The sequence below is a fragment of the Sinocyclocheilus rhinocerous genome, unplaced genomic scaffold (genome assembly GCF_001515625.1).
Source record: "Sinocyclocheilus rhinocerous isolate Xijiao unplaced genomic scaffold, SAMN03320098_v1.1 scaffold808, whole genome shotgun sequence".
Taxonomy (NCBI): domain Eukaryota; kingdom Metazoa; phylum Chordata; class Actinopteri; order Cypriniformes; family Cyprinidae; genus Sinocyclocheilus; species Sinocyclocheilus rhinocerous.
This window is the reverse complement of record NW_015650699.1, coordinates 480,896-491,205: the sequence shown is the minus strand read 5'-3', so window position 1 is coordinate 491,205 and position 10,310 is coordinate 480,896. Positions and strand designations below refer to the sequence as shown.

The 10,310-nt window shown below is 37.6% G+C and overlaps 2 protein-coding genes across 3 annotated transcripts in view; both read right to left on the bottom strand.

The window, feature by feature from the left end:
- Nucleotides 1–370: 370 nt before the first annotated feature.
- LOC107712301 (uncharacterized) lies at nucleotides 371–2,078 on the bottom strand. The gene is made up of 4 exons (XM_016517513.1): nucleotides 1,960–2,078; nucleotides 1,539–1,653; nucleotides 1,278–1,352; nucleotides 371–752 (listed from the first exon to the last, which is right to left on the bottom strand). Exons 1-4 carry the CDS (start codon nucleotides 2,050–2,052, stop codon nucleotides 403–405), a joined length of 633 nt encoding a protein of 210 aa, XP_016372999.1. The 5' UTR covers nucleotides 2,053–2,078; the 3' UTR covers nucleotides 371–402.
- A 2,346-nt stretch (nucleotides 2,079–4,424) lies between these two features.
- LOC107712316 (histone RNA hairpin-binding protein-like) overlaps nucleotides 4,425–10,310 on the bottom strand; it is a 17,020-nt gene continuing 11,134 nt past the window's right edge. Inside the window, exons 5-8 of one of the 2 annotated variants that reach the window (XM_016517541.1) lie at nucleotides 7,983–8,132; nucleotides 7,705–7,854; nucleotides 7,125–7,236; nucleotides 4,425–4,875 (exon numbers count right to left, since the gene is read on the bottom strand). In XM_016517541.1, coding sequence (XP_016373027.1) covers nucleotides 4,816–4,875; nucleotides 7,125–7,236; nucleotides 7,705–7,854; nucleotides 7,983–8,132 — 472 coding nt within the window. In that variant the 3' untranslated portion in view covers nucleotides 4,425–4,815. The remainder of the gene's footprint in view (nucleotides 4,876–7,124; nucleotides 7,237–7,704; nucleotides 7,855–7,982; nucleotides 8,133–10,310) is intronic. The other variant, XM_016517540.1, reaches the window with a different exon arrangement.

Here is a 10,310-nt window from a genome sequence, read left to right as displayed (position 1 = left end):
GAAAGCTAGGAAGAGGGACCCCCCCCTGCCCCGCCCCGCCCCCACGGTGATACCGGTGTTGTCACACGTCGATTAACCGGTGGGAAAATTTCCTCACCGTCACAACCCTAATCTATAGGCTTGTCATATTAGTAATTCAAACCCAACATCGACAAAATAGAAATGTCAGTATCACTGTTTTCTGTCAAAAAAGAAAATGTTTTAGCACATTTTAAACACAAACCCACTCAAAAACAAACAAAAACTATTTCTTCGGTCAGAGTGATTAAAGTTAAGAGTTTAAACCTTTTCCATTGACAAAGTCTATCAACAAAGAATATTTGTGGAATTACTCTTTACTAGTCAACAAAAATTGTTGAATGAACATACCCTGATCACAAAAGTGAGGCTGGCCATTGTCATCTAACACCACAGCCTTTGTAGGGGGAATAGGCTCCAAGTAGCCATGAAATGCTGCCTCCTGTTATGAAACACATTCTTTTTGTGGGCCGCTATGTCACAGCTTCCACATAGAAACTCCGTGTCCAGTGGAACACAATCCAGGCACCTAATGACAGCCTCTCCAGCATGGCATTTGTTGCAAATGTGCTCGATGACTCTTTCAGCTGAGAGTTTGGCATCAAGGAGCACTGGCCTAGCTGTTTTTGCTCTTACATCAGCAAACACCTGTCGTTGTGCCCACACTGTCTTTTCTGTTGCCACCGGATACTCAACTGAGGTAAGAGTACCCTTCAACTCTTGAAGACGTGTTTCTGAAAAAAAGGAAAGGAAAGGAAAGGACGTGACGTGTGGCCAAGTATGGTGACCCATACCTGGAAAGTGCACACACACAGCAGTGAGTAGTGAACAAACACGCACACCGTGAACACACACCCGGAGCAGTGGGCAGCCAATGCTGCGGCGCCCGGGAAACAGTTGGGGGATCGGTGCCTTGCTCAAGGGCACCTCAGTCCTGGTATTGAGGGCGGAGAGAGCGCTGGATATTCACTCACCCCACCTACAATCCCTGCCGGTACAAGACTTCGAACCTGCAACCTTTGGGTTACAAGTCCAACTCTCAAAAAAATAACTAAATAACTGTTACACCACCCTTCAACTGAGCGAAGGCATAATAGATAAAATGACTTAATACTATGACAATAATTATGACTGAAAATTTGGCTTTGACTATGCCACACACTACATTAACCGTTCAATGTTGGTTTATCAAGTGATACACCAGTTTGAAGGTGGATGAATAGGAAATGTAGTGATAGGGATAATACAGACATACTCACCAAGACTTGCAGTCAACTCTGGATCTTCAATCTGAGGGACTTCCTCACATACTGGGTTCCCTGTAACTTCAGAAGCTGCAGAGGCCAACACATTTGGTTATCTAGTCTATCAGGGTCTTACATTATCATCTATTTTAGTCTAGAAAATTCACAAAATTTCATCATACATCTGTCAAAGTGGGCTCACACCATCTTTCCACCCACCAACATTTAGTGAATTATCATTATTGAACTATGACAACAGTGCAGTAAACAACAAACCCAATGCAGGGCTTTGTGCTCTCTGACGTTTCTCACGCCTGCTTGTGACCGATTTCTTTCTCCTAGTCCTCTTTCTTTTTTGAGGAATGGCAGAGCTTTCCATTGCCATTGCAGCCTATATGAGAAAAAAATAGCAATTTTCTGCAAATACAATAACAGTCTACCTTATGGTTATGATTACGTGGTGGATGTTTTTTTTTCCAAAGCAACATACAATAAAAAAAAACACCATGTTACAAAATAGAAGAATAGTGCACAACTTTCAAAGGTTAGTAACAGTCAGAAACATATCACACTACACCAATTCACAATACATGACTAGAACATCATACTTCAACAACAACTACAACAAACAAACTGTGTGCAATATCAATAGTGATTTTCATAGACATGGGAGTAAGTTGATCAAAATTTGTCTCACCTTGGCCTCACGGAGAAGAGCATTACTAATTTCAGCAGCCATATGGCCCCTGACCTTACTGGGATCATCAAAGACCCTTGGGTTGTTAGACATGTTTCACAAATAAATACAAACTATACAGACAATAGACACACAATACAGACATGAAGGTGTGTGTGTTTGTGTGTGTGAGAATGAGAGAGAGAAACGGACAAAATATCAGGTTAGGCCTAACGTTACTATCAAATTGCTATTGTAGCCTAACTCAAAAAGAGTTTAAGTTTCCAAATGAAAGAGCTCTTAAATTCCGTGGTCCCATCACGGGATGTCGGGAAGCAACAGATTGTAATCAATAGCCTATGTGGTCAACATTAAAGGCATGGTGAAAATTGTTCTGGAAGACTTGGTCAAGAAAATGGTCGTGTGTCTTAGTCTAATAATAAGAATAACAAATGACGACGATGAAAATAACAAAAATAGACCTACCAATCTGCATGATCTGTTTGAAACAGTTAATCGGTGTGAAGACCATGAGCCTATAGGCTACTCACATTTGCATTATAGGCTAGCCTACATCCATCTGCATGATCTGTTTGAATCAGTTAATCGGTGTGAAGACCATGAGCCTATAGGCTACTCACATTTGCATTATAGGCTAGCCTACATCCCTCATAGAATTTTCGGTCTTGTAGGCTAAAAATTGATGAATTTCGATTGATGAATGACAGATGAGGCTTAGGCCAAATTATTTTAAATGAAACATTAGGGTAGCTACAAGCCACTGCGTGAGACCTGAGGTTGTCCGTGTGTCTACTCACGTGGCGCCATCTAATCAGGCCTTCACTTCAAGCTTTCAAGTTGTGATGTGATTTTTTTGTTTTTGCTAGAAAAAGAGCAGGAGAAAAACCAAGCCTCTCAGAGCCAGCAAAAGCTATGAAAATAGTGATCGTTTCGGTTTCATCTCACACAGTAAGATGCAATGTGCAGAAGTGAAATGCATGGTTGATATCCACGCTGGAACTACCTACTGTAGCTAAAGCACAAAAAAAACTCATTTAGCTTTTTCTAAGGCCCAATATTTACAAAATATAGACTTTTGGGAAACTATACTCTGGTCCCATAAGACCAAGTCAATCATTTTGGATCTAACAGCATCCACACTGGCATGGCGTTGCTAGAGGAATACAGTGTGAAGTACGTTCCCACCACAATACTCTGTTAGTGAAGTTCAGTAGTAGTTAAGTTCTTATATAGGGATGTATGAGTGCTGAAGGTGTGGAGTTGTGCTTTATCAATAGTGTCATTAAGTCACATACCATTGTGTGATGTAATACAAAAACTTAAAAATTCATGTTGCTGTAAAATTTTTTTCAACATGACAAACACTATATATATTCTTCAAAGGTGAAAAGCCTTCTGAGCAAAAGTATTTCACCTAACCTTAACACCCTTGAACATCTGTAGGGGACTTTGAAGAGACAAGTTGAGCAACACAAAGTATTTAAGGAAGTTGTCCTCCAGGAGTTCAACAGGATAGATGTAACAATTTGTCATGAACTTGTACATTCAATGTCAAGGTGGTTCAGAGTTGTATACTTAAAGTTATGGAGGATATATGAAGTATTAAACTATTACATGTTTGTTGATTTTTGATGTTTGCTGTACTCATTTCTGAAATGCAAGCTAAAAGTCCGTAAAAGTGATTTTGTGCTTCTTTGGGATGGCACAATAAAGCGATGTTCACTTGCAGAACGCAAGCTTCTAGAGGGCACATAAGTCTGAAGTAATGAATTTAGGTAAAGGGGTGCAGAGCCAGTGGGGGTTTTGTAGGCAAACATTTTCTACTTCTTTTCCTTTCGGCTGTTCCCTTCAGGGGTCGCCACAGCGTGTTGCATGTTCTGAAAGAAATGGCCTGGTCTTCTTGATGTTGAATAAAGCAAATCTGCAGGACCGGACAGCTGATCATCAATCATAACTTCAAGGTTTCTGGCTGTTTTTGAAGGAGTTATGGTTGATGTGCCTAATTGGATGGTGAAATTGTGATGAAACGATGGGTTTTTTCCAATTTAAATTTTAACCCTGTAAAACCGGAAATGAAATAATATTGAGAAAGTCATTTGCATCACTGAAGACAAAACGGAGCTTCAATGTAACATTAAAAAGTAAAAGTACCAATTTCATATCCAAATAAGTATTTCCTTATGATTTCAAACTCTAATCAGTAGTGTACATTAGGTTTTACACATTTGTTGTATTTAAGGGCTCCATTTGACTGTAATCCAAAAGGTTATTGTAAAAAGTGGACTTTTAATTTTGTTTCATTCCAAGGTCTTGAAAGTTTGGCTTCTTCAGTGATTATATGCATTCTATATTAAATAATAGACAACTATTTGAGAATTCCAGTTTAATATTTATTTTCAAAAGAGTCTTAATAAAACAGAAATTATCAAGTCCAAAAAAAAAAAAAATTCTAAAAGAACACTTAAAACCAAAAAACTACTCAACATTGGAAATTTGTTGTGAACCCTCTCTGAGATCCAACAAACGGATAAATACAAGAGAATGTCCACTGAGCACTAAATGGATTACCAGAATAGAAAATTAAACAATTACAACATTTACACATTTATATTTTCTTTTGCAAAAAACAAAAAAGGAAAAAGTGGAAAGAACATGTTGAATTCAGTGATACTTCCAAAACCTCTTTTAAAAAAACTTCTCTTTAAGAAGCTGTCAAAACCTGTGCTATCACAAAAACACCAGAACCTGTTGAAAGCATTTTACAATAACACTCAAAACAGTAAGGAAAACAGTGTATTTAAACAATTCAGCTGCTCAGGAGTTCTCTCATAGATCCTCGGATCTTAGTGTAGTTGCTCATGACATTTCAGTATCCTCAATTTTCATCATCTTTTTAGGGGTTCCTGTAAATGAGTCCTGCAACACAAGATGACAAAGTTGTGGGGGAAAAAACTTTGAAATGACATTTCATTACCATTTTAGTTGGAATATTTGTCAGAGTATTAATGCCCATCCCTAGTCAACGATCACACTATAGATGTACTGTACAAGACCAACCAAAAATAATTATTTTTTCCAGTGATGCTTCGACCTTATCTTGTTTGTATGCAAGTCTTCATCCCACGTAAGACTAACTTATTTCACCTGTTTTACCCAGACTTTAAACAGTCTGATTGCATATTTTTAATCCGCTAGCCCATTAGACCACCTCTCGCCTGGGAGTGCAGTGTGATTCTGTGAATGTTTGGAAATCAATGCTGTAATATTTAGCATCAGCAATTTGATTTTATTAAGTTTTGTAAACTCAAATTGTGAAAGTTTGTTACAGAGACTTTGAGCAGCCCTAGCAAAAGGCACACTGTGACTCAATAGCATCAAGGTTGACCGAAAACAACCTCTTAAATAACCCAAATATCAGTCCCTCCAGTTTTTCATGAGTATATTTCCAAATAAAATGGCAAAAAGCGCAGTACTTAAGTTACTGAGTAAATTAGTGTGACAAAGAAACATGCATGAATGAGAAAAAGCACAGGACATGGTGGATGTTAAAATAAAATATAAGCACAATAATTGGAACTGGATGGCAGCATAACAAGCCTACTGCTGTGTGTCAATAATGTTAATCAAACAAAAGACAAAAAATTACTCAATGAAATTTGAAACAAAATAATGAATCAAAATAACATTTGTAGCTTTACTATGAATCAGTGTATATTTAATTTATACAGTGAAGATTGGGATACTACAGATTACATTTCTGTAGTATTTTGACCTAAAAACTAAATATACCTGAAAAATGAACTTCTTTGTTCTAGTGTTTGTAATTTCCTTCTTTGTTCTTAAAAAAAAAACACAAAAAAACAAAAACAAAAAGATACAAATATCTTATTTAAAAGTTGTCAAGAACTGTGCACACAAAATGAATGTAGCCTAATCATAGACTGTATAAAAATATGGACGTTGTGTCCGTGACGTCACCCGTAGATTTCCGAAGAGCGTTTTTGAAGCTCAAAAGTGGGCGGAGGCGGCCGTCGCCATCTTGGCAGCGCATCACTCCCGGATAATTGAAAATGGGCAACGAGGCGGGAGCAGGTTGCTGAAGCCACGCCCACCTGCCTCTAGCGGCCAGTTGATGAATTACAGTTTAAGTCACTTCCTTGTTGGCTTCAGGGAGAGAGCGGGAGGTTGCCGCTAGGACTGTGCGATTTGGGGGAAAATATCAAATTGCAATTTTTTTGACAGACATTGCGATTGCAAATTTAAGCATTCACAGACACAGGCTGTGTGTGCGCTCTTCTGAATTGGGAATAGCCAACATGCATTATAAACTTATTTCAAATTAATCTGTTGGGGAGATAAAATGTGTAAGATAACGTTCCACGTACTAACAAAAACATCTAAGAATGTATCTTTTATTCTCCAGAACTGAAAACAGAACCGATAAGGGAGCTTTTTATATGTGCTGTGACGCAGCTCTTGAAAATTAATTTTTTTGTTTGTCGTCTGTCATTTCGAAGCTTAAGTTGCATACGGTTTTCTTTAGTTTTAATATGCCTAACTATCGATCTGACCCAGTAGACGCCATAATCCCACTCTGTCTCTCTCCCGTCCCCCGTTCCGTTTTTTTTTTTTATTATTCCAATAGGAATTACTGTTGTTCTATTGGTTGCCATCTGTCAGATTACATCCCACCAATAGAATCCATCAAATAGACACCATTATAGTTTACATTAAAACCAATACAATTCCCATTATAACCCTGAAATCCATTAAATTTGTTATTGTGTTTTGGGAGGGGTTCTATTGTTTTTTTTCTTCAGCAGGCAAGATTATAATGGTATAACTACTTTTACAGAATTAACTTAATTACTGAATTTAACAAGAAATACAGTTCTTTATTTATAAAAAAATATTTTCTAAGTCAATTATTAAAGTATTACATTGATTTATTCATTATTAGGAAATCGCAACGTCTCAAATCGCGATTTCGATTCGATTAATCGCACAGCCCTAGTTGCCGCTTGAGCCTAATACATAATATGGTAAATGTGATTGACAAAAGTCACCACAAAAATCAGTCATTAAAAAATAAATATATACAAATATTGTGAAATCCATGCGAGACTGATCTTGCTTGGAAGGGGGTAATAAATTGTGAAAATTACCTTTGCCAAAGACAGCGATGCTCCACTGGATGTTGGACACTTGGATTCAGTATCCGCTGAACACTCCACATCCAACTCAAAGTCCATTATTTCACCAAGGTCAATCACTTCTCTGTTACAATCACAGCAGGAGTTAAATGAAAAATGAAATACTCTAAAACAACAATTAATCATTGTGTTGCCACTATGCTCAACTATTCGTAAAAAAATGATCATTCAGGGTGTCTACAGATATGAACAAGTTAAATTTAAGACTTTTTAAGACCTTTTTAATACCACCTTATGTGAAATTAAGACCAAGCCTGTGATGGAAATACATTATATTACATACATATATGTAATATTTAACACGTTTAACACTCACTGGGTCTGTCAGACTGGAGAAATGTTTGTGGTAATGTGACCAAAAATATTTAAGACCTACTGAATCTGAATTTAAGTCATTTTAAGACTTTTTAAGGCCTTATTTTAGGAAAACTTTATTTAAGACATTTTAAGACTTTTTAAGGACCCGCGGCTACCCTGTCATTCCTTTAGGAAATTAAAACGGTTTAGTTTATTTGGACATCATAAAGCTTACATCTGCTGCACATCGCTTCCCTCTTCTGCAGGAGGATCCCACGCGTGAAGTTTGACCCGCCAGAGTTTAATCTGCTGGTCCCAGGAGCGTCGGCTGTACTTCTTGAATTTGTTTGGAGTCTTTGGATGAACACCAGGCTGTCTCATATGCCTAAAATAATGGTTAAAAATAATGTTAAATACTTTAACTGTAAGATTATATAAGGCTGTAAATCATAGACAATAGGTCATAGCAGCATAATACATTTAGTTTAAAACAATAATCATGATCTCACTCACTTGGGAACTTCTTTAATGTATCCGTCATATGCGAGAGTGTTTTTCCCATAATTGATCTGTTTTTGTCTTCTTATGAGTGTGGCCTCGTCTGTCTCAATGTCACCTTTAGCAGGAGACTCTTTGGAATCTCTAGAGTCTCTGGAGTCCGAACTGGGGGAACATGAAAAGCTTGGGTTACAACTCAAATCATGACTGTTGTACAAGTGACACCTAATGGAACTGTATATAAAAAAATAAATAAAAAATAAAAAAATTACAACAGTTTTCCAAAAATGAATCAATTAATACTTTGTCATTGCACAATTTGTACAACGAGATTCAATTTGCAACTCCTTGTGGTAAAAAAAAAAAACATACAAAGAAAGATTTAAATACATCAAACAATACACCACACAAAAAAAATGTGTATGTATTTATTGCACATATGTAAATATTGCATAGTTCCATAGTGTTTGAAAAAGTCTTTTGTGTAATTTATGCATTTAGTTCTCTAATTGCACTTGGATAAAAACTGTTCATAAGCCTGGAGGTGCGAGCCTGAATAACCCTGTAACGCCTCCCAGAAGGTAGCAATGTGAACAGGGTGTTTCCTGCATGGGAACAATCTTGAAATATAGCTGCAAGCAGCGATGGCGGGCCCAAGCCATCAGTGCAAACGCCACCCCGGTGGCATCAGGGGAGCGGTGCACAGCGGGCACATTTTTAGTGGCCCCTGAGCATGATTAAATTATGACACTTAGCATGTTTCCTAAGAATGACTTGTTCTCCATATCTAAAAAGTTTTGAAGAGTTAGGATAACGAACTTTAAAGATATGAGAAAATTACTGTTATCTTTTTTACTGTTACTTTAATAAATTGCCATGGCAACACCGTTAAACATATCCAAAATCCGTTCGCAATTTAGCATCTTCAGTATAATGGCATCATGTTGACAAAGTTTGGTATGTATAGTATAATTCTCCTCTGAGGAGTATGCATTAATTCACAGCCATATTTTTCCAAAAATCCACATTCAAATCAAAATAGTTGACTTCCTGTTGGTCGTAGCTAATGACTGTAAATTAGAAAGTTGTCCGGCTTGATGAGAACAATATATGTACTAAGTTTGGTGACTAACTAAAACTAACCCCCCAAGTTTTGTCAAAAGGTGGCGCTATAGAGTGCCATATCCACACCCTTTTATGAGCTTTTGCCAGTGTCTATCTATCATTAATACTTATATGTGTGTTGAGTTTCATAAAATTCTAAGAACGTTATCTGCCTCAAAATCACCGGAAAAGAATATTCAAGTTTGACACGTTGCCATAGCAACAACATTTTAGATATCAATATCCCCTTAACAGTTTTACATCGGCCGTGTTTTGACATTAATCTGATGAAGTTTGAAGCAAATCAAGTAAAAATAAGATGCTGAATTCAAATGCCATGGCAACAATATTTCAGATATCAATATCCCCTCAACAGTTTTACATCGGCCGTGTTTTGACATTAATCTGATGAAGTTTGAAGCAAATCAAGTAAAAATAAGATGCTGAATTCAAAGCATTTTGAAAATGACACTTCCTGCTGCCAGTTGGTGGCGCTATATATTTGATTCCTAATAGTCACATCTATGCGATCGACATCATACAACGAACAATTCCCTGAAGTTTGATCAAAATCAGACAATGTATGTGGATGCTATTAGACAATTCCTGTTTTTCATTTCTCGCCATAACTTCACCGCCTAGCCACGAGCAAACCATTCGAGATATCAAAAATCCCGTTGCAATTTAGCATCCCCAATGTCTTGAGATCATGTTCACCGAGTTTGGTGCCAATCGGTGAAAAATTCTCAGAGGAGTATATCAAATTCCAGAGCATGCACTTTTTAAACAGCCCTGAATAGCCAACTTCCTGTTGGGCGGAGCCTATGACATGCAGCGCAAAAGTTGTTCGGCTCAATGAGATCTATACGTGTACCAAGTTTCATATGAATATGTGCAAGCATGTGTGAGCTATACATCAAGTTTTCAGACTGTGTTCCAGGGGGCGCCTTACTGGCTTGGGCCCTAATTATGCGTGCCACGCGACACAAGCATCTGGCTCTATATATGTCGGTCAGTGAAGGAAGCTGTGTTCCTATAATGTTCTGCGCTGACTTCCTCACTCTCTCCAGAGCATTCTTATCAGTCATAGTGCAGCTTTTAAACCACACCAGGATGTTGTAAGTGATAATACTCTCCACGGAGCATTTGTAAAAGGACAGCAGCAATTCCTGTGACAAGTTGACTCTCCTCAGTGACCTCAAGAAATACAGTCTCTGTTGTGCTTTTTTTACTAGGGCG

Excerpts from the sequence above, each read along its gene's own strand:
- LOC107712301 (XM_016517513.1), bottom strand. The coding sequence starts at position 2,052 with ATGTCTAACAACCCAAGGGTCTTTGATGATCCCAGTAAGGTCAGGGGC. Across the intron at positions 1,654-1,959 it reads CTCTTCTCCGTGAGGCCAAG|GCTGCAATGGCAATGGAAAG; the intron begins GTGAGACAAATT and ends TTTCTCATATAG. Across the intron at positions 1,353-1,538 it reads AGCACAAAGCCCTGCATTGG|CTTCTGAAGTTACAGGGAAC; the intron begins GTTTGTTGTTTA and ends TGGCCTCTGCAG.